At 52.6% G+C, this 24,279-nt stretch overlaps 1 protein-coding gene across 1 annotated transcript in view; it reads left to right on the top strand.

The window, feature by feature from the left end:
* The first annotated feature begins 5,823 nt into the window (after positions 1-5,823).
* Positions 5,824-24,279, top strand: part of CSPG5 (chondroitin sulfate proteoglycan 5) — a 36,751-nt gene continuing 18,295 nt past the window's right edge. Inside the window, exons 1-2 of the mRNA XM_077809545.1 lie at positions 5,824-5,923; positions 7,624-9,289. Coding sequence (XP_077665671.1) covers positions 5,824-5,923; positions 7,624-9,289 — 1,766 coding nt within the window. The remainder of the gene's footprint in view (positions 5,924-7,623; positions 9,290-24,279) is intronic.

The following is a 24,279-nucleotide window of genomic DNA, read 5'->3' as shown; positions in this document are numbered from 1 at the left end:
GGCTGCGTTGGGTGTGGGTGAGGGGCAGACCCTCCTGAGTCTCAGGCCCTCCTCCTTCCAGGTGCTGCCCCCTCCTCAGCAGTCACTGCTGGAGTGGGGAGCCATGGTTGAGCTAAAAACCACCAGCTGTTTGAGGAAGAAGCAGGATGCTTCGAAGCAAGCTCCAGGCCCACTCTGCACAGCTGCTGAGCCCTTCTCTGCAGGACTCCACTGCCAGAGGAATTCTCTCTCTGGACAGGTCCCCAGAACAGGAAACCCCCTTGATCCCCCTCCCTTCTGCATAGGACCCCCTGCAGGATCCCCCACTCTCAGTATGAGAGCCCTGCCCACCTGAAGCTGAAGGCAGGGTGATTCTTCCTCAAAAGGACACTGAGCAGCTCGGCAGGGAAAGCACTGAGCTGGCTGCATTCCTCAGGGCGACAGTTCGGGGGGGGGAGGGGGTCTGTGCACCTGGATCGCACTGTCAGCTTGCATGCTCACTGAGGGGAAAATCAGTTCTCCAGGAAACCTACCATCTGCCTGAGCCAGGCTCTCCATCTGCAGTGTCTCTCCGTATCTGTCGTACACCTCCCTGTCCTATCTGTCTACCTACCTATCCCCACACACTCTATCTATCTATCTATCTGTCTGTCTACCTATCCCCACACACTCTATCTATCTATCTATCTGTCTGTCTACCTATCCCCACACACTCTATCTATCTATCTATCTATCTCCACACACACCTTCTATCTATCCCCACACCCCCCCATCTATCCATCCCCACACACACTCTCTATCTATCTATCTATCTGTCTGTCTATCTACCTATCCCCACACAATCTATCTATCTATCTGTCTACCTACCTATCCCCACACACTCTATCTATCTATCTATCTATCTATCCCCACACACTCTATCTATCTAATCTATCTATCTATCTATCTGTCTACCTACCTATCCCCACACACTCTATCTATCTATCTATCTATCTATCTATCCATCCCCACACACTCTATCTATCTCCACACACACCTTCTATCTAACCCCACCCCCCCATCTATCCATCCCCACACCCCCCCATCTATCTATCTAATCCCCCCACCACCCCTCTATCTATCTAACTACCCCCCCCCATCTAGCTATCCCTCCCAGAGGACAGGCCTCCAGTTGGTATCAAATCAACCCAGCTCCATTGAACGGAGTGGCACTATCCTGATGTGCACTGAATGAGGCTCTGTCCCCATCGCTCTCTCTGTCTATCAGCGCCTGCTTCCGGCTAGTTATGGCCTGTGCCCTTCTCCCATGTGAGGTAACTTGCACTCAAAGCCAGTCCAAGGCAAGCCAGGCTCCTGGGCACACTGCGGTGGGGCCTGTGGTGCATGGCCCTGCCCGCTACTTGGTGTTGTCGTGGCGGGGTTTCTCCCTCCTAAAGGGGGGGGGGCATGGCATGGCCCCCTTCTGCAGGCACAGCAGCAAGGGTTCCCCCAACTCTGGAGAGGCAGGGTTGGCAGCAGGGGGCCCCTAGGAGTTACTTCAGTGGATGGGGTGTGTCTATTTGGGAGGGAGTGGGTTTGGACCACTACACTCTTCTCCTGCCCCACACAAACAGTCCTCAGCTGGGGTGGTGTTGGCTGGGCCCTCCAGAGCAGTGGGGCTGGGTGTTAACACTCCACTGAGATGCAGAGGGCAGTTCACCCTATGGTTTCAGACTGTCTGCAGGCTCAGGCAGACACCATGGCATTGGTTGACCCCAGGTTACGTTTCCAAGCTTTTCTCCACAACCATGAGGACTAGAAAATTTTTTTTTTTTAAAGAATGACAAGATTCTCACATCATCAAATGACTCCAAGACCTGGTGCCCTAGGCATGGGCCTATTGTATCTATGAATTAATCCAGTCTGGCTTGCATGGTGTCACCTGACTGCTGCTCACTAATCTCTCCACCAGGACTATTTCTGTTTCAGCAGGTTCAAACAGGCACCATTTCTGATCAGCACAGACTGCCCTTTCATGTGGAATGTCCTCCTTCAAATGATCTGTCTGATAGGCAACATTCAGGCCTGAACCTATGACATGTTGGCAGCCTGATGTTTTGTAACTGGCCCGGATTAGGAAGTTATAACGCAGGCTGTAGAGTCCGAATGGAGTAGCACTGAGATCTTCCCTTTGTGTTGAGCCCTGCTACGTTGCCAGGGGTTGGACCTTAAATCGTGATTTAGAGAAAAGATATTTAGGGTCACTTTTAGGGGTGTGTTACTCCTTGTCCCCTTCTGAGCCCTGTGTACCTGCTCTGGATAACTAAGGCACTGGATACAATAAATAGCAGGCAGATTGATACAATAAATAGTGCCAGAAAATGTTTTTAAATTCTCCAAATTGCTCCTAAACATAGTCAGGTTGTGACGCACGCAGCATACAGGCTAGTGCTGGTTGAAAAAGTTCAGCTGAACAGATTTCCACCAGAAAATGCAGTTTAATTGAAACTGAACCATGTGCGGGGACCCTGTCAATTTTCATGAAATTTTCAGAGGGTAGTGTGCTGAAATGATTCATTTTGCCTTTCTTCTTTCAATCATGTCACAAGGATCTTTGTCTCGATATGAGTTAAAAAACGTTTTGTTTCAACTTTATAGTTTTTATTTTGTGTTGCCTTTTGTAATACTAATTTTAACATATGTTATTATAATGCTTCAGTGTTATTGAATGGAAATGTTTTAATCTTATTGAAATGAAGCTTTTCAATAGTTTTGAATAGACATTTTCTGGAATTTCCAATCTGTGGGAAATTTTGACTTGTTTTTCCCCTCCGATTTGGAATGGGGGAAAATCAAATGTTAGAATTTCCCGTCGGATGGGAATTCTATTTTCTGACCAGATCTAATATGCAGACTACATAGGGCAGGGAGGGGTTGGAAGGTTTTATCAGCGCTCGTTTGGCACGATCCACATCCCTCACTCGAGTCTTTGGGCTAAGATGCCAATCGATAAAACCTTTCTATCATCCCATCATGGACTCTCATTTTGTATGGATTGGCCCTTTATCCACTCATGCGTAATGCTGCTTCGATAGCTCATTCTGGTGCACGTAGCTGACTTTGTGCAGTGAGATGGGATGGCTCTGTCTCATTCTAGACATGCAGGTTGCTCCTGTGTACTATACCCCATATGATAGCTTACCTAGTGTTCTCACTGCTGCACATTAATGCTTTGTGTCTCTTTATGTTTCACTCTTCTGAATGCATGAGCTGCACTCATACATTGATGTATGATGCCTCTGTGCGTTTAGCTCTGCATACGGGACGCGCTATGAAGCTGCATGTGTCTCTGTCTCATTAGACTCACTGTACAGACACCTCCATCCTGCAGCCTTCTCTTTATATTACTGCTTTGTGTCTCTACAGGTCTCATCCGTCTGCTCTCCCCATACGTGCACATGCGGTAGATGTCTCTGTATCTGTGTCAGAGGCGTGCACACTCAGGGATTTTCAGGTCCGAAGGGATCGTTACGATAATCTAGTCTGATCGCCTGCACCACACGGGTCTCAGAATTTCACCAGTGATTCCTGCACCAAGCCCATGAACCTGCCGTGGAGCTACAGCCTATTTTTGTGAGACAGACAGACAGACAGACAACCTCTCTATCTCCGTCCACCCCCTGCATCCATCCACCCACCCATCCACATACACCAGCTCTCGCTCTATCTCCACCCACCCCCTGCATCCATCCACCCACCCATCCACGTACACCACCTCTCTATCTCCATCCACCCCCTGCATCATCCACCCACCCATCCACATACACCAGCTCTCTCTCTATCTCCATCCACCCCCTGCATCCACTCACCCACCCATCCACATACACCAGCTCTCTCTCTATCTCCATCCACTCCCTGCATCCATCCACCCATCCACATACACCAGCTCTCTCGCTATCTCCATCCACCCCCTGCATCCATCCACCCACCCACCCATCCACATACACCAGCTGTCTCTCTATCTCCATCCACCCCCTGCATCCACCCATCCACCCACCCATCTACATACACCAGATCTCTATCTCCATCCACCCCCTGTATCCACCCACCCACCCACCAACCCATCTACATACACCAGCTCTCTATCTCCATCCACCCCCTGCATCCACCCACCCACCCATCTACATACACCAGCTCTCTCTCTCTCTCCACCCACCCTCTGCATCCACCCACCCATCCACATACACCAGCTCTCTCTCTATCTCCATCCACCCCCTGCAACCATCCACCCACCCATCCACATACACCAGCTCTCTCTCTATCTCCATCCACTCCCTGCATCCATCCATCCACCCACCCATCCACATACAACAGCTCTCTCTCTATCTCCATCCACCCCCTGCATCCATCCACCCACCCATCCACATACACCAGCTCTCTATCTCCATCCACCCGCTGCATCCACCCACCCACCCATCCACATACACCAGCTCTCTATCTCCACCCACCCCCTGCATCCACCCACCCACCCATCCACATACACCAGCTCTCTCTCTATCTCCATCCACTCCCTGCATCCATCCACCCACCCACCCATCCACATACACCAGCTCTCTCTCTATCTCCACCCACCCACCCACCCATCCACATACACCAGCTCTCTCTCTATCTCCATCCACCCACCCACCCATCCACATACACCAGCTCTCTCTCTATCTCCATCCACCCCCTGCATCCATCCACCTACCCATCCATCCACATACACCAGCTCTCTCTCTATCTCCATCCACCCCCTGCATCCACCCACCCACCCATCCACATACACCAGCTCTCTCTCTATCTCCATCCACTCCCTGCATCCATCCATCCACCCACCCATCCACATACACCAGCTCTCTATCTATCTCCACCCACCCCCTGCATCCACCCACCCATCCACGTACACCAGCTCTCTCTCTATCTCCATCCACCCCCTGCATCCATCCACGCATCCATCCACATACACCAGCTCTCTCTCTGTCTCCATCCACCCCCTGCATCCATCCACCCACCCATCCCCATACACCATCATCTAATCTATCTATCCAGTCACCACACACCCTCTGCATCCATCCCGGTACACCCCCCATCCATCCATCCAACCTCTGGGCAGGGGCGCTTGAACAATGTATATAGTGGGGATGCGCAGAGCCCTTGAACCAAACCGGGAACCCTGTATATGATGGAAACCCCTTCCAGCCAGCACCCCCCACCTCTGTCTCCCGGTGCTTGTGCCCCGGCCTTGTTCTCTCTGGGTCCGATGCGCCCCAAGCAGGGTGAGCCCTGTCCCCCCGGCGGAGGCTGGGCAGTGCCCTCTGCCCGGAGCTTTCGGGTCCGGTTCTCCCCCCGCCCCCGGTGGGGTCTCTGGGCAGAGCTCCCCCCTCACCCGCGGACAGCAGAGGCGGGTGCAGACAGACAGACTGACGCAGACAGACCCCCCAGTGCCCGGGGAGCGCGCCCGGGGCAGCCGGAGGCCCGGGGGGCGGGGGATCTGCAGCCCGCATGGATCAGGGCGGGGAAGGGGGAGGCAGGGGCCGTGCCGGCCGCATCCCCCTCTCCCCGCCCCGCCAGCAGCCCATCGGGCGTCAGCATTTACGTGCGGGCGCCGGGAGCCCGGGGCGGCGCAGCGGGCCGGGCTCCGCCAGTGCAGCCGGGCGCCGGAGCAGGGCAAGGCGGGGAGCCGCCGGCCGCCCCCACGCCCCCAGCCAGCGCCGGGCCATGCGGCTGCAGCGCGTCGCGGGCTGAGCCAGGCGCCGTCGGGGCGGGCGGAGCAGCGGCAGCGGCAGCGGCGGCGGCGGCGGGGGGGACGATTTCGCCAATGCCACAATGGGCAGCGCTGCCGGTGCCGCCGGGGGTCCCCGCCGGAGACCTGCCCTGCTGCTGGCTCTCGCCCTGCTCCTCGCGGCCAGCCCGGGGGCCGCTCCCGGTAGGTCCCCGCGGGGGGGCTGGGGGGGTGCGTTTCCTTTCGCCGGGATCCCCCCCCCTTCCCCGTCCTCAGCCTCGCTCCGTGCAGGGATGCCACACAGCCACGCCGAGCTGGGGGGGGGGGGGGGGGGGATTGAAAATAGAGGGGGGGGGTCCGCCGGGGGGGAGCCCCCAGACATGGAGACGAGATTGCAAACGTCAATGTTTTGTATTGTAAAAATGGGGGGGTGAAAGAATGTGGGGGGGCATCCCCTTTCCCCCCTGGCCATGATGGGGGGGTCTCTCCCTACTCGTCCATGATGCGTGTGTGTGTTTGTAAGAATGTGGGGGGTCCCTCCCCCCTCAGCCATGATGTGTGTGTGTGTGTGGGGAAGAATGTGGGGGGCATCCCCCCTGGCCATGATGGGGGGTCCCTCCCCTCTCTGGCATGATACCTGTGTGTGGAAGAATGTGGGGGCTCCCCCCTCTCGGCCATGGTGTATGTGTGACCTGTAGGATGTGGTGTGTGGGGGGGGAATGCAATGCGGTGGAGGGAAATTGGGTCTGTACTGGGACGCATTTATGTCCTGAAGCCCCTCTTACCTTCTCCCCCTGCCCCCCCCCCCAAAAAAAAAAAAAAGAATCAGGGCCGTGGTTTATTTCGGAGGGATATTTTTTTTCTTTTTAAGCGCAGCAAGACACTCAATCAGAGCCCCATCCCAGCGGAGCCATTTCCCCAGGGTCATGGTGGAGCCTCCATCACCCACGATGGGATGTTTTTTTCCTCGAAGAGGGGCTCTAGGACTGATCTGGGGGAAGTTCTGTGGCCGGCACTATGTTGCGGTCAGGGGGGTGGGCTGGATGATCAAGGTGGTCCCTTCTGGCTTTAGAATCTGTGAGACAGCTCATGTCTCCGTGACCAGGGCCATTCAGTTGCAGGGGCACTTCAGTCTTGGGAAATAATAAGAAAGCCCCTTCTGTTCCCTCCCCCCAGTGAAAACGAAGTGAGGAAAACCATCATAATTGTATATTTTTCAGTAGTGGCTGCATAAAAGGCATGAATGGTCCCTATGATGACCACGGACTAGATAACAGCCAGGCTGGCAGAGATTAGACTGCTGCCTGCTTTCACCCATCCTGCAAAGGTTCACATGCTGGGGTAACCCCACCAACATACACCCACTCCCCCAGTTCCTATCAGCTGCATGTGCAGAGAGAGGATCTCCCGTTCAGCAAGGTTAGAGGGAGACGGGCAGGGATTTGGATTAGACGGGGGGGAACGCCCAGACAAGAATGGAATAATGAAGCCAGAGCCAGGAGGGGATGGAAATGGGGACAAACTTTCCCGTTTTATTCCCTGCAGCTGATGCTGCTTTACTACGCTTGAAATGTGGGGGGGAGGGGGGAACCATGAATCAAAGAGAGAGAGAGTGTGTGTGTGAGTGGGGAGTGTAGGAGAGAGACTGAGCGCAGACGAGGGCTTAATTTAGCAAATGCAAACACTATTTTTACCGGGGTGTCTGTTGTTATGAAAACAATGGTTTGTTTCAGAATGACGCCATGAACATTTATCTGGGTGGCTGGTGGGCGCCCTTTGGGCATGCAGAGGTGCTGGTCCAGAGGTGCGGAGCACAAACACACGCAGAGCGGCGTGTTCCTCCGTGTGATTTGCAGACCCGGCTTTAAAGCACTGACATTTTTTCTTTTCTGTGTAACCTCTAGTGTCCAAAAGGCACCCAGAGCGCCAGAACGCCACGGAGGCGCCGGGGGCTGGCTGGGAGGGCCCCCCGTCACTCCCAGACCATGGAAGGGAACAGGACCCCAAGAGCGGAGAGCTCCTGAGAAATGTCACTGCGGCAGGGGAAAATAGCTACACAGTGGAGCCCTCGGAGGCAGCCAGAGTGAAGGAATCCTGGAGACAGACACCTGCTGATCTCCCAGGGCTGGCAGCAGAAGACGTAGGCACAGCTGCTGCAGCTTCCGCCGACCAAGTCAGCAGCCTTGCTGGAGCAGGGATCTCTGTACGGTATTATCCCGGCGGGATTAGCGAGGAGAACAATGAACCATCGCTCTGTTTGGGATGCCCCGGGGGGGTTGACAGCCAGAGTGCCTGGCCCCCGAAGCCTTTGTTGGCTAAGGACAATGAGGGGGCCATGGAAGCCTCGTCAGCCGTGACTAGTGTGGCTTGGTCTGTTAACGGGGAGGCCATTGTTTTGGCATTAAGTGACACAAAGGGAGCGCCGGAGAGCTCCGCCCCTATCCCTGAGAGCCAGGAGGAGGCCGGGAGCGGAGACCAGCCTGCCAGGGCCTCTCCAGGTGGCATGTGGAACCCGGGAGCTTTCGTGGAGCTCACGGTCACCCCGTCCGCCAACCAGGTCCCCATGGAGATGGCGGGTGCAGCCAGCTCGTCGGCAGGACCAAGCCTCAGCTCTGACTCAGCTGAGAAGGAGCTGCTGCTGGAGGCCTTCAGGGAAATGGTGCTGCAGCCCCCCACCCCGGATGGCCGTGCCCCTGAGCTGGGCACCCAGACTCTGAGCAGCACAGGGCTAGCACAGGACTCTGCCCAGAAGGAGGAGCCCCTGGAGCTGTGGCTAGTGTCATCCAGCAGCTCCCCAGCCCAGGGGGCTCTGGGCCACACCGATCTAACCTGGCTCACTACCGAGGTATCCCCGGGGCTGCAGTTGGCCGTCACACCCCCTGTCGACGCTCTCAAGACCTCTGAGCCTCCCTCGGATCAGTCGGTCTCCGAGATCATTGACATCGACTACTACGACCTCTTTGAAGGGGAGAGCCAAGGCAGGGGTGGGGGCCTGGAGGATTTCCCTGCCAGGGGCCCTGGGGGAGCAGACTCCCCCAAGAGGAAACCGGATGACAAGACGACGTCCTGGGCCATTCACGAGCTCTATGACGACTTCACGCCCTTCGACGAGTCGGACTTCTACCCCACCACCTCCTTCTACACGGACGGGGATGAGGATGGTGAAGATGACGAGCTGGACGAGGAGGAAGAGGAGGAGGATGGGGGTGGTGGGCTGGCCAGGGACCTGGAGGATGAGAATAATTCCAAGCTGCCCACCCCGGCCACCCCCAAGATCCAGACCACGGTGCAGGAGGCTGAGTCCACCAGCCGCCGCTATGTCATCCCCCCACTGCAGACCTTCGTTGTCTCTGCGGGTAGCGCCACTTCCAGACCTCGCCCGGCAGAGACCAGCAGGAACCTGAGCCAATCGGCCATGGCAGCGGGACCCGGCGGCGAGAACGGCACCGAGTGCAGGAGTGGCTATGTCAGGCATAACAACTCCTGCAAGTCCGTGTGCGACATCTTCCCCAGCTACTGCCACAACGGGGGCCAGTGCTACCTCGTGGAGGGCCTGGGCGCTTTCTGCAGGTAAGCACCAGGCCTGGGCTGTGAGGAGGTGCCTGGGCCAGGCCTGAAAGGGGCTAGTGTGGCGGGAGGTCCGAAACTTGCCATGCAACTGTATTCCCTGGGGAGGCTCTCCCATGCAAACCGCGTTCCCTGAATGCCTCCTAGAATCAGCTTGGGCAGCGGCAGATCGTGCAGTCAGGTTATGATCGGGGAGGGTGTGTGTTTAAAAGACCAAGCTCGGGGAGAATGGAAGTGTTTTCAGCTGAGATTTGAAGGGAGGTGGGGAGAGATGGGAAGAGGCAGTTCTAGGTGTGCAGAGGAGAAGAAATTGGTGTCTCCAATTCTCTAGATTTTGGACCAAAATGCATGACATAGTTCAAGACATGCTGGACCAAACTGGGAGCTGCATGGGCAGTTTTTGCCCTACTATATCTTAAGTATGCAGAGCTCCGGCTTATGAAATTATAGCAAGTGTTTCCCCCAGAAGCAAGCTCCTGTCGATTGCCGTTACCCTCCTGCGACCTCAGAGAGGTAGATCGTGTTGGGAGGCTTGAACCCACAGCCCTGGCTTAAACAGGTCGATCAAAAGTTGAGAGAGGGAAGAGGCCCCAGCAAAAATGAGGCCTGATTGGGACCAGCATGGCACCCTCCAATTAATATTCTCTCCGAGGAACGTAGCGACCACGGCATAGAAAGGCAGGTGGCATTTGATGGGAGAAAATATGTGAAAGGTTTTAATTCCTGTCGTTATCTGAGCATGCTTGAGCCTGCTTCTGCTCGCTACCTAAGGTAGCCATTACCAGCGTGCCTGAACATCTCCCAGTCTCACAACCCCCCCTGCGAGGTAGGGACGTGCTGTTACCCCCATTGTACAGATGGGAAACTGAGACACAGAGTGGTTAAGTGCCTTGTCCAAGGAGACACTGGAAAGCTGTTTCAGAGCAGGGAATGGAATGCCAGTTTCTCAAGTCTTAGACTAGGGTCCTAACCACTGGGCCATCCTTCCCCTTAGGGACTCTCGCGTAAATCTGGAGTAACTCCATTGCCTTTGACCACACAAGTGCAACTTGTGAGATCTGAACCCCACCGCCTGCGTATGTTGATATGTTCCCATTGTGATGGAAGTTCTGACCCTTTGAGGCTGGAGTGTGGAGATTAGGGTAGAGGGGGGCAAAGAGAAGGGAGATGTAATCACTGCGGTGAGAGGAGGGGAGGGCAGGGGTGTGGATGTCCTCTGAGGTGCAGCCATTGCAGGGGACCTGCAGGGACAAAGTTGCAGATGATTTATTTAATTTCCAGTGAGTTTTTACATTTGATTTGTTCTTGCTGAATGCACCGTGCCTCCCATCTCATGTGTGCAATGCAGTGAAGCGCTGTGTACTGCCCTGTTGGGTGGTGATGAATGCACTGGGAGCTGCCATTACAGGCCCCTCTCAGGGCAGCAGCTAGCATGGTTCTGCTCCCTGCAGGAGGGGAGCTTAGGTGATAGAACAGCCCAGTGGAAGTGCTCTTGTGTTACATTTCTGTTGGGCTCTGCGTGGAGTGGGTTGTCCGGGGGGTCCATGGGTGGGCAGAGTCATGAGTTAGCGGGGCTGCTGTTCCAGCTCACTGGTAGTGTTAGATAGGGGCTTCCTCTGAGGGAAGTCTCAGGTGTCTTTTTTTTCTCTTCCTTATTCCACGTTCAGCACCATAGCCTCTGAGCTCTTTCCAGTGGGGCAGTAAGCGACGTGACCAACCTCTGTCCGATGAAGTGAGCTGTAGCTCACGAAAGCTTATGCTTAAATAAATTGGTTAGTCTCTAGGTGCCACAAGTTTTTGCGAATACAGACTAACATGGCTGCTACTCTGAAACCTGTCCTGTGTGGTTTGCTCTCTCTCATCCTCTCCTGCGGCAGAGAATTGTGTGTGCCGTGGAGTGTTTTGGCAGGGTGGTGTCACGCTGCTCTGGGTTTATATAGAGAAGGACTGGTCAGAGCACGGCGACTGGCTGCTTACCTTGCTGCGAGAAGGTTTGTGGTGGCCCTTAGTTGGTTCCACATGCTCGGCCCAGCCCTGGCATGAGCTCTGTCTCTCACACAGATGATCTGAGCCCATTAGGTGCCTGAGGAGCAGAGCTGTTGACCATGGCCCGAAAGCCCAGTGCTTTAGGCTCTTTTAGATATGCTGGGCCCAGGCGAGGGAGCTCTTTGAAGATAAGGATCAAGACTTTGATCTAGGCTCAAGGTTCTGTGGGGAGCCAGTATGGTGTGTGGGGGACAGGTTCATAGATTCATACATTCCAAGGCCAAAAGGAACTACTGTGATCATTGAGTCTGACCTCCTGTATGCTACAGGCCAGCGAACTCCCCCAGAATAATTCCTAGAGAAGATCTTTAGAAAACCCTCCGGTCTTGATTTAAAAACTGCTTTTACTTCCCCTCTATGTCAGGTCGGCTTTTTAGCCAATATGGCTTTCGTCCTCCGTTGTGGGCTTGTGGCTTTTTGGGCATCTCGTAAAGTGTTCTCAAACCATTCCCAATTATCGTTCACACTTTGCTGATTACATTCTTCCTCCCAGCTGATATGGCTCATGATTGTTTTCGGCGTTGTGACATTGGCCCTTTTGAAGCCCCACGTGTGTATATGTCACTGGTTTGGACTTTATTCTGTTTGCGCATTATAAATGTGATCAAGTTGTGATCACTTGTACCTAAGCCACCATGAATTTTTAGTTCTGTGATCTGTTCCTCTTTATCTGTCAAGATGAGGTCTAATATCGAATTTCCCTGTGTTGGACGCAACTCTTTTTGAGTTAGGGAATTGTCATCTATAATATTAAGACATTCCAAGGATGTTTTGCACTCAACACAGCCTGTTGCACTCAAATTGAAGTCACCCTTGATCACACAGCTTTTAGACAACATAGACCGGTGTTTACAGATCTGGTCATCCTGTTCCCTGCTGTGATTTGATGGTCTGTAGCCGACACTAATACCCCACCTTGAGCGTGATTTGTTAGGATGTTGATCCATAAACATTCAAGATCATTTCTTCCTAGTTGTCAGTGACTTAGAGTGCCACTCTCCCTACCCTTCTGCCCACTCGATCCTTCCAAAATAGGGTATAACCATTGATTTTAACATTCCAGTCATGTGAATCTTCCCACCAGGTTTCAGTGATACCAACTGGATCAAATTGATGCTCATAAATGAGCAATTCCAATTCCTAGTGTTCGTTAGCAGGCTCCTAGCATTGGTGTACAGGCAATTCAGGAATTTTGTCTTCTTTGCTCCTTGATTAATTTTGTTCTCAACATCTCCGTTTTGTGCTGAGTGCCCAGATCTTCCCTCTTCTTCCCCTTCCCTTTTGTTATGAGTTTAACCCTCTCCTGACTACTCAAGCCAGCCTGTCCCCCAGGAGATTGGTTCCCCTTCTATTGTGGGGAGGCCTCCAAACTATGCAGCCCCCTTTCCCAATAGAAGGTCGACCAATGTTCCCCCAAGCCCACCACCCTATCCCACTTGCCTAGCCTAGCCTGGGTGTGATGTGCTCGCAGGAGCGCAGGCTGCTGAGGAGATGCACTGCAGCGCGCTGTGCCCAGGTTGCAGAGTGCATGGTACAGTTATAGCTGCTGGAAGATCCCAATTAATAGACCATCCAGCCCCGCTCCCTGGTGCCAATACAGGACCATTCCCACCACTCTCTTTCCCATGTTATGTCCTGTCCTGTCTGAAAGGACTCGAGTGATGGGGCTTCTCCTGCTCCCCTGCAGAGGCTCCTCCACAGCTGGGTGTGAGCTGATTTTTATTTCCCTTTAATTCCCGTCTCCCCTTATTGACTCCTAGTTATATGAATAGGGTTACATGTCTATCCCAGGACTGCCCTTGAGAGCCACCTGGACAGCGGAGCCAGAGTACAATTCAGCTGGCATCCTGCTCAATCGGGTGGCCCCCCAGCCAGCACACAACACCCAGACTCTGGTTGCGTGCCGACCACCAGCTCAGTCATGGCTCCATCTGCAGGGCTGGCTTTTGTCTCTAAACTCGGAGATGGGGCTGGGCCCAAATTCTGGATCTAGACCCCCCCCCCGAGCCCTGGGGGATTTCAGACCTGGCACTGACCCTTGTGCCCATCTTGATTTTCGAGTGAACTGTGTGGGACCTGCTTATCTGAGAAACTCTCTCTTCCCAACTGTCCTGCAGAGAGGCTGAGCTGGGCAGGGCTCTTTCTGTCAGATCCTGCTGGGTCTAAACTCCCTAGGACAGGGACTGCATGTGCTCTGGCCGGTGGGCAAGATGGAGGTTCCCTGGCTGCCTCTGCCCAGCTAGGGTGTTTATTGCTTAGTTCGGAGTCCTTGTGAGACATCCAGTGGTGGGCACCCCAGAGAAATTCCCTATTGGACCACCTTGAGCCCCTCTCTCTCTCTCCCCCAGACATGGGGAGCCTGAATCCACAATGGTGTTTGCATTGGGCTCTCTGGGTAGAAGCACGCTGGCCCCCTGGTGTCTCTGGATGTAGCAGATCATCTGTCATAATCCTGGGAAGAAATATGGAGGTGTCTTTGAGTGGTGTGTGTGTGGGGGGGGTGATAAAGCCTCCTAGCCACAGGATTGGGGTGACCCAGGACCCCTGAGGGGCAGAGCCACATCCCGACCTCATGAACAGTATCACAGCCCGCTGCACTGCCCTGCCTGCTAGTTACCCCTCTTTGGGCATTTTGCTCACAGCCAGGCCAATCTCTGCCTTCAGAAGCGGGTTAGTTACAGCAGCTACCATGGGGCTGCAACAGCAGCAGGTGCTTAGTGGATGTGCCTGAGTGCAGGGGAAATTGGGTTTCTGTCCGGGCTTCGGGAATCCCCAGGAGGAATTTGTATTGTGCTATGTAAACCCTATCGGTCTGTCTGTCCGTCTGCCCAGCCCCTCCCACTCTGTCTGTCCTTTTTGTATTAGCACCAATCACTGTGTTATCTGAGCACCACAGATCTAGGGCAAAAGCTAATGAAGCTGTCAATAATAATCCTTAACAGCACTCATTTAGCTCCCTCTGTCTCTGTCTCTTTCACTTTCCCCTCCCTTTCTGTCTCTTGCCCTCTTCCTTTCCTTTCTCCCCCTTCCCTCGTCTCAGAGCTTCCCTTTCAGGTCTGGTTTGAAGGGGATCAGCTATTATCTGCAGTCAGCAGCAGAACGACAATTAGTGTTTTCCGGGCGTACCCGTTGCAGACGTTCTGCAGCACCTGGCTGGGAGGAATTTCCTTTCCCTTCCCTGCTTGGCTCCTGGCCTTCCGGAGTCACCCATGTGGGCAGGAATCTCCCCGAGTCTCTCCAGGTGAGCCGCTGGAGGTCCGCCAGCCTGTGGCTTGGTGGGGCTGGCCAGCGAGCGGTGGTGCCGGAGGCAGCAGGGCTGTTCGGGGTGACATGCTACCTGCAGACAGCTCCTGACCTCTCAGAGCAGGGTGTGTGGCTGCTCCGGGTCCCCTCACATCCGATAACCACACGACTCCCTCTTTCCCCGACCTCATGACTGCTGATATCCACCCAGCTCTGCCAGCCGGCTCCCGGGGGTTCCTTCTCCCTGTTCCCCACCCTATCTTTGCTTCTCCGTGGCCTCTGCAGTCCCATTCCTCCGGGGGCCTGAGTGTATGGCCGGGGGATGGGGCAGAAGAAGGCCCCTCTCCCCCATCAGGCTGCATCAGCCGGAAGGAGCAACAATGGAAGGAGAGGTTTCAGAGTAACAGCCGTGTTAGTCTGTATTCGCAAAAAGAAAAGGAGTACTTGTGGCACCTTAGAGACTAACCAATTTATTTGAGCATGAGCTTTCGTGAGCTACAGCTCACTTCATCGGATGCATGCCGTGGAAACTGCAGCAGACTTTATATATACACAGAGAATATGAAAAAATACCTCCTCCCACCCCATTGTCCAGCTGGTAATAGCTTTTACCAGGTAATAAGCTATTACCAGCTGGACAATGGGGTGGGAGGAGGTATTTTTTCATATTCTCTGTGTATATATAAAGTCTGCTGCAGTTTCCACGGCATGCATCCGATGAAGTGAGCTGTAGCTCACGAAAGCTCATGCTCAAATAAATTGGTTAGTCTCTAAGGTGCCACAAGTACTCCTTTTCTTTTTAATGGAAGGAGACACGCCTGCTGGCGACTGCCCTTTTCTGCCCCCTCAGGCTCCCCGCTCAGGCCCCAGGGACGACGCTCGCTTGGGGCCTGAGCTGAACTCCGGGTGACACCAGGGAGGAGCTGGCGAGTACCAAGCCCCAGAGTTCCTCTGCTCCCTTTGCCGCTCCCACAGCAGCCCTCCAGGAGCGTGGATCCTGGCCCAACCCCCTGTGGCTGGGGCAGCCGGGTCTGTTGTTGCCTGGGTGCCATTAGTAATCAAGAGGACAGGCCAGGTCCCTGAGTGCCAGCAGGGCAAGGATGGCGAGGGGAAAGGGTTTTCCCATTCCTCCCTGCCCCCACAGCGCTGCCTGGGCTTAGCGGGGCAGGAATTAGGTCAGTGCTGCTCTGTTGAGACGCACACTGCGATGCTCCCGTGTCGCTAATCGGCACTGGCAGATTGTGCTGCAGGAAAGCCAGGGCTGGCTGTTAATGGGCCACTGCCATATTCCCTGTGTGCACAGGAGGAGACCATGCATGTAATATACGACATGTACCCCATGTGCACAGGGGGAGGCCACGTGTGTAATGTATGCCATGTACCCCGTGTGCACAGGGGGCAGCCACACGTGTAATGTATGCCATGTGCACAACCACATATGTAACATATGGCATATGTCCCATGTGCTAAGGGGGAGACCATGTGTGTAACATTCAGTATGTACCCCATGTGCCCAAGGGAAGGCCACATATACAAATGGCACGTACCTCATGTGCACTAGGAGGAGGAGATGTGTGTAATGTACATGTACCTGGTGCACATGGGGAGGACAAGCGTGTGTTGTATGATGCACACAATGTACATGTGCCCTGTGTGCAGACGTGAGAGGCCCCATTGTATATGAATTTAGAGACAAAGAGAATGGAACCTTATCTGCTGAATGTGAGTGGACTCTGTCCTGGGCAGAAGTGCTGGGTCACTGCCCTGGGTGGACGTGATTGGACCCTGTCCCGTCGTGATTGGACCCTGTCCTGGGCTCACGTGTCTGTCACTGCCCTGGGTGGACATGGTTGGACCCCAGCCTGGGCTGGCGTGCTGGGTCACTGCCTGACAGCACATGCAGCCTCTGCCTTAGGGGTTTGTGATTTATCAGTGGTGGGCCTCGGGGAGAGGCCGGGCATGCCCTCATCCAGCATAGCGCTCTCCGAGGCGGAAGGACGGCCTAGTGGATTGGGACCCAGACGGGGCCTGGGGAGCCAGGGTTCAATTCCTGATTCAGCCAGAGACTCCCTGCATGACCTTGGTCAAGTCACTTCCTGGGCCTCAGCTCCATGTGAAGTGGGGATGATGCTCCCCTCCTTCCTGAGGGGCTGTGAGGAAAAAATTCACTAACGAGCAAGAGGGGCTCGGATGCTACCAATGAGGGCCAGACGAGGCCCTGGACAGATAGCGCCATGTACCTGGGGCGTGGCAGGGGCATCCCTGCCGGGGAAAGCTTCCCCCAGCACCAGATCAGAGGCGAGTCCGATTGGTCCCCGTGCGGCTGAGCGGGAAGAGGTTTGCCGCAGTGTGACCTGGGGCGTACAAGCACGGAGCCCAGCAGAGCTGATCTCCCAACAGCCATGGGGAGGTGTTTGACGCGTGTGGGGAGACATGTAATGCAGGAGGAAGTTGCCTAGGCTCCAGCCACAGGCTGTGCCCACAGCATAGCCCAGCCCTATCTGTGGCAACCCTGGCTGGGCAATGCATTTTTTCAGCCCAGGTTGGTGTCATGTTATAACTGCAGGTAGAAACAACTCCTGCTACCTCAAACTCCAAAGCCACTGCATTGTGTTCCCAAACCTGGCTGTTTACCTATATAATTGCCGTCAACCTTCCTAGCATCAGTGCAGTAATTCACAGAAAAGCTGCCCCATGTGAAACACGGTGCTGAGGCCGATAATAGAACACCTCTGATCTTGTAGCCTGTGAGAGCACACGAGGGGTTATTACAGTAGAGGAACGAAAAGACCTCCAGACTGATCCTGACACCAGCACATGGCTCAGCCACGCTCTGTTCGGTTTATTGAAGACACAAGGCACCAAATCTCAGTCAAGCTCCCTCGTCCCCTGTAGATTCGTTAGAATCCAGCGTGGGAAGCAGCCTCTGGGTCCTATGTACTGACTCCAGAACTAACGCAAAAAACCCTCCAGCTACTCTGCGCCCAGTGTTCTCCATATTGGTGGGACACACCATAAATGCAATGGGCAGAAATCCCTTTTCTGCACAGCGCAAGCAGAGAGCTCACTGGCGGCCTCTGCAGGGGTGTACGTGTACATGCTGGAGCACATGGCGGGCCCCACAGGCTTAAGCAGAAAATGAGCTGGAAGAGCTCAGGGGCCCGTGCAGAGGGGTTTGTTTCGCTTAAGCAGAGGAGCCAAACTGATTCCAGTTCCAGGTGAGAGCGAAGGGGAGAAACCGCGTGACCAAGGCCAGACTCCATAGGGGATGGAGAGCGGCTGCAGATCCATAGCAGAACCGACCTGGAGGCTCATGTACCAGAGCGGCTTCTCTCGTCTAGAACAATGGTCTAGGATCCTACAGGTCTGGCCCCAGACACTGCAGCTTGCAAGGAGGGTCACACAGAGCCTAGGACTATTACTGTAGGATCCTATAGTATGTCGTCATTAGCAGGGGTCTTCCCTGTTGTGATCAAAGAGTGGGTGTGTATGTGGATGCCGGGGTGGTAGTTTGTTTAGGAGCATAGGACTGGACGGGATCTCCTGGGTCTCTGAGTCCAGTTATTTGCTTTCACAGGACACCTAGTCATACGGTCCTGTTCATGAATGTATCCATTTCAATAGCCCCACCAGTTCACGTGCAGATGACTGGATTTGGACTTAGTCCACGAGTAGCCCCATTGAAGTCAATGGGACTTAAGAACATAAGAACAGCCATCCTGGGTCAGACCAAAGGTCCATCTAGTCTTCTGACAGTGGCCAGTGCTAGGTACTTCAGAGGGAATGAACAGAATAGGGCAATTTTGAGTGATCCATCCCCTGCTGTCCAATCTCAGCTTCTGGCAGTCAGAGGTTTAGGGATGCCCAGAACATGGAGTTGTGTCCCTGACCATCTTGGCTAACAGCCATTGGTGGAGCTGTCCTCTGTGAACTTACCTAATTCTTATTTGAACCCTATTATACTTTTGGCCTTCACAACATGCCCTGGCAACAAGTTCCACAGGGTGACCGTGCGTTGTGTGAAGAAGGACTTCCTTTTGTTTGCTTTAAAGCTGCTATCTGTTAGTTTCATTGGGTGATCCCTGGTTCTGGTGTTATGTGAAGGGTTAAATAATACTTCCTTAGTCACTTAGTCCTTAGTCACTTTCTTCACAACAGCCGTGATTTTATAGATCTCTGTCATATCCCCCCTTAGTCTCTTTTCTTACAGTGAGCAGTCCCCGTCCTTTTAATCTCTCTTCATATGTAAACTGTTACAGACCCCTAATAATTTCTGTTGCCCTTCTCTGTGTGTCCTTTGTCCAGTTCTAATATGGTCTTTTTTGAGATGGGGCAACCAGAACTGTATGCAGTATTCAAAGTGTGGGTGTACCATGGATTTATATAGGGGCATTATATTTTCTGTTTTATTATCTATCCCTGTCCTAATGGTTCCTAACATTCTGTTAGCTTTTTTTGACTACCACAGCACACTGAACAGATGTTTTCAGAGAACTATCCACAATGACTCCAAGATCTCTTTGTTGAATGGTAACAGCTAATTCAGACCCCATCATTTTATATATATTTTCCAATGTGCATTACTTTGTATTTATCAACATTCAATTTCATCTGCCATTTTCTTGCCAAATCACCCAGTTTTGTGAGATCCCTTTGTAATTCTTTGCAGTCAGATTTGGACTTAACTATCTTGAGTAATTTTGTATCATCTCCAAATTTTGCCACCTCACTCTTTACCCCTTTTTCCAGATCATTTATGAATATGTTGAACAGCCCTGACCCCACTATAGGCTACTGGGGGACACCACTATTTACCTCTCTCCATTTATAACTGACCATTTATTCCTGCTCTTTGTTTCCTACCTTTTAACTAGTCATTTATTAATGAGAGGACCTTCCCTCTTACCCCATGACTCCTTACTTTGCTTAAGAGCCTTTGATGAGGGGCTTTGCCAAAGGCTTTCTAAAGGTCAAGTACACTATATCCACTGGATCCCCCTTGTTCACATGTTTGTTGACCCTCTCCAAAAATTCCAATACCTATGAGTGAGGCATGATTTCCCTTTATGAAAACCATGCTGACTCTTCCTCAACGTATCGTGTTCATCTATGTGTCTGATACTAGTTTCAGTCAATTTGTCTGGTATTGAAGTTAGGCTTATTAGCCTGTAATTGCCAGGATCGCCTCTGGAGCTTGTTTTAAAACTCAGCATCACATTAGCTATCCTCCAGTCTCCAATACAGAAGCTGATTTAAGCAATAGGTTACATACCACGGTTAGTAGTTCTGCAATTTCATAGTTGAGTTCCTTCAGAACCCTTGGGTGAATACCATCTGGTCCTGGTGACTTATTACTGTTTAATTTATCAATTTGTTCCAAAATCTCCTCTACTGACATCTCAATCTGGGACAGTCCTCAGATTTGTCACCTAAATAGAATGGCTCAGGTGAGGGAATCTCCCTCACCTCCTCTGCAGTGAAGACTGTTGCAAAGAATTAATTTTGCTTCTCTACAACTGCCTTGTCTTCCTTGAGTGCTCCTTCAGCTCCTTGAGTGTCCAGGGGTCCCACTGATCGTCTGGCAGGCTTCCTGCTTCTGATATCCCTTTTTTTTTTTTTTTTTTTTTTGCAGCTAGTTTTTGTGTTTTCTGTTAGTTGCTCTTCAAATAAAATTTTTTTTGCCCTGCCAAATTATACTTTTACACTTGACTTGCCAGAGTTGTGCTCTTTTCTATTTTCCTGACTGGGATTTGGCATCCAATTTTTAAAGGGTGTGTTTCTGTCTCTGAGCACCTCTTTTCCTGTGTTGTTTAGCCATGGTGGCATTTTTTTGGTCCTCCTCCTTTTCTTTTAAATTTGGGTACACATTTCATTTGAGCCTCTATTATGGTGTTTTTAAAACGTTTCCATGCAGCTTGCAGGCATTTCACTCTTTTGACTGTTCCTTTTAATTTTCATTTAACTAGCTTCTTCATTTTTGTGCAGTTCCCCTTTTTGAAGTTAAATGCTACTGTGGTGGGGTTCTTTGGTATTTTTCCCAAATAAGGGGAAATTTAATTAAGGATGATTTAATGTTTAAGGATGTTAACTTTAATTATATTATGGTCACTGTTACTGAGTGGTTCAGTTATCATCACCCCTTGGATTAGATCCTGTGCGCCACTTAGGACTAAATCAAGAATTGGCTCTCCCATTGTGGGTTCCAGAATTAGCTCCAAGAAGCAGTCATTAATGGTGTCTAGACATTTTATCTCTGCATCCCGTCCTGAGGTGACATGTATTCAGTCAATATGGGTGCAGTTGAAATCCCCCATTATTATTGAGATTTCTGTTTTTGCAGCCTCTCTGACCTCCCTGAGCATTTCCTAATCACCATCCTAGTCAGATGGTTGGTAGTATATTCCTAGTGCTATACTCTTATTATTCAAGCATAGAATTTCTGTCCATAGAGAGTCTATGGTACAGTTCAATTCAGTTAAGATTTTTACTATATTTTACTCTATTCTTTCTTTAACACATAGTGCCATAGTTCCTACATATTGTGTATCCTGGTATTACCATGTCCCATTGATTATCATCATTCCACCAAGTTTCTGTGATGCCTGTTATATCAATATCTTCATTTAATGCCAGGCACTCTAGTTTGCCCATTTTAGCACTTACACTTCATAAGTGCTTGTAGAAGACTATCAATATTTTGTGGGCTGCCTTCCTGTGATGTATTTGAATAGGACTCTCTTTCGTTGACTGTTTCTCTTCAGTTGCCACTTGCACGTTATCAACTTCCTTCCTCTCCTCTTTACTAGGATATAGGGAATCCCCATTAATAGATCCTCCCCTAAGGGATGTCTCTGTCCGAACCACGTGCTCCTCCACACCTGTTGGCTTTTCCCCAGCCCTTAGTTTAAAAATTCCTTTGTGACCTTTTTAATTTTACATGCCAGCAGTCTGGTTCCATTTAGATGGAGTCCACTTTCCCTATACAGACTCCTCCCTTCCCAAAAGGTTCCCCAGTTCCTAATAAACCTAAATCCCTCTGCCGAATACCATCACCTCATGTACGCATTGAGACCCTGCAGTTCTGCCTGTCTAACTGGCCCTGCACGTGAAACTGGAAGCATTTCAGAGAACGCTACCATGGAGATCCTGGTCTTTGATCTCTTACCTAGCAGCCTAAATTTGGCCTCCAGGACCTCTCTCCTCTCCTTCCCCATGTCATTCGTACCTAAATGTACCACAACCACCGGCTGCTCCCCTGCACTGCAGATAAGTCTATCTAGATGTCTTAAGAGGTCTGCAATCTTCGCACCCCGCAGGCAATTCACCATGCGGTTCTCCCGGTCATCACAAACCCAATTTTTTACATTTCTAATAATCAAATCCCCCTAGTAACTGGGGTCCCCTCCCCCAGGGGGGTATCCAAGTGTGAGAGGACACCATGATGTCAGCTGGAAGGAGAGTTCCAACTATGGGCTCATTTTCCTCCGCTCCAGGTGGTTGATCTCCTTCTCTCCTTCCCCAGGACTTTCATCCTCCTCAGCAGCACAGAGGTTGTCGGACAGGGGGGAACCACTCTGCTGTGTCCTGGAAAGTCTCCTCTGCGTACTTCTTTGTCTCCCTTAGCTACTCCGGTTCAGCTGCTCTGGGCTCAAGAGCCCGTCCTCGGTCTCTGAGGGCCATGAGCTGCTAGTACTGTAGGCCCACATACGCCACCTGCCCACAAGGCAGGTAAATGTATGTGCTGCATTCAGTGCACTAAACTGGATACCGCCCCCTCTGCTGCTGGACTCTGCCTGCGTTATTTTTATTCTTGCAGGGGTTTGTTTGGTTTATTTGTTTCTTTTTGGGGCGGGGGGTGGAGGGGTATTACTAGTCCAAGTTTAGAGAATATTTGTTAGGTGTATCTGGCTCTCACGCTCCCTGTCTAAACTCCCTTGCAAACCTCCCCTTTTCGCTAGCTCCTCTGGTCGCCTACCAGCTGGCTTTTGAAACCCCTGACAGAACAAGGAGCAATGGTCTCAAGTTGCAGTGGGGGAGGTTTAGGTTGGATATTAGGAAAAACTTTTTCACTAGGAGGGTGGTGAAGCACTGGAATGGGTTACCTAGGGCCATGGTGGAATCTCCTTCCTTAGAGGTTTTCAAGGTCAGGCTTGACAAAGCCCTGGCTGAGATGATTTAATTGGGGTTAGTTCTGCTTTGAGCAGGGGGTTGGACTAGATGACCTCCTGAGGTCCCTTCCAACCCTGATATTCTATGATTCTGTGTTCTACCGGAGCTAGACCAGTCCCCATAAGCCGTAGAAAGAGACACATTCCCCCTCCCAAGTCACTGATCATCCAACTAGGGCAGAGACACAGGGCAGCACTGTGGGCACATGGAGGATGAGGCTGGGGGCTTGGGGCCGGGAGATGAAAGCCATGCAGCTCTGGGTGGGAGAAGGAGAGCAAGGGAGTGGTAAGGGAGGAAGGTAAGGCTACAGGACAAGGAAGCGCGTAGGGGTAGGGAGGTAAAAGTGAGCAGTGGGAGAGGTCAGGATTATGGCAGGACCTTGAAGGGGCGGACAAGGAGCTTGGTTAGCTGCTGGGGGAGGCACGGAGGGGTTCACATGGCTGGAGCAGTGGCGTGCTGGACAGACTGGGAGTGGGATGTGGCGGGGATAGACAGGAGAGGGTTACAGGAGTTGAGGTGGCCAGCCTGGGGGTCTGAAAGCCAGAGCCTGTTTCTATGGGGCTGGCACCTGTCGTGCTCAGATCTCACCTGTCCAGGGATGGTGGGGGGAGGGCCCATCTGAGGCACACTGTCTCTGGTAGATCGGACCCCACGGGTGGCCCTAGCAACCTGCACGTGGCCCTGTAGCCCAGATGCTCACAGCACAGACAGATGGTTTCCAGAACAGGTGAGAGCCCATGTCCAGGAGCGTGGGGGCCCTCCGGTGGGGTGGGGATACGCTGCTCTTGGGTGCACTCTGGTGTCCTGGCTGAGCCCCTCACTGCAGCCCCCTGGCTGGCATGATGTTCCTGTGCTGTTAGACATTTATCTTTCACCAGTCAGTGGGGCTGCTTTTCCCCTTTGTCCAGAATAGGTTTGGGGCCCTGTACCCAAAGGAATCCCATCAATGCCGGGATTCTGGGGGGTGCTCTTTAGATGGGGAGAGCTTGTGTCGCCCTTGGATGTTGCCTTCCCCACGCCCCAAGGAGACGTGACCGGCTCTAGTGACTGACTGGTTTTCTCAAAGGGAACCTATGAGGCAGCTGAGGGCTTGGGCCAGCCAGGGCTTGAGATTGCCGGAGACAGCTGGGCACAGAGCAGGCGAGCATGGAGCAGGCTGCTCTGTGACCAGCCCAGCACATCCTCTTTCTGATACAGCACCACAAGTCCTCAGACAGCCCCTGTCCCCCTGCCTGCTCGGCTGTTGCCTTGTTAAGGTTCACACCTCAGTTCTCCCCTATCTGAACATCCGTCTCCTCTGCTGGCCACTGGATCCTAGGAGAGAAGCTAGAGATGGGCCCCCTAGAGCAGGGATGGGCAAACTACAGGCCACGTCTGGCCCATCAGACCTTGTAATCTGGCCCTCAAGCTCCCACCGGGCTCGGGGGCTTGCCTCATTCCACACGTGCCGTGGCTCCACGCAGAACCGCTTGGCCGCGCCTCTGCGTAGGAGCTGAAGGATGGACATGCTGCTGCTTCTGGGAGTTGCTTGAGGT

Source organism: Eretmochelys imbricata, chromosome 2 (assembly GCF_965152235.1).
Source record: "Eretmochelys imbricata isolate rEreImb1 chromosome 2, rEreImb1.hap1, whole genome shotgun sequence".
In the NCBI taxonomy this organism is placed as follows: domain Eukaryota; kingdom Metazoa; phylum Chordata; order Testudines; family Cheloniidae; genus Eretmochelys; species Eretmochelys imbricata.
Note: the sequence above shows the minus strand (reverse complement) of the source record. Positions and strands in the feature narration are given on the sequence as shown.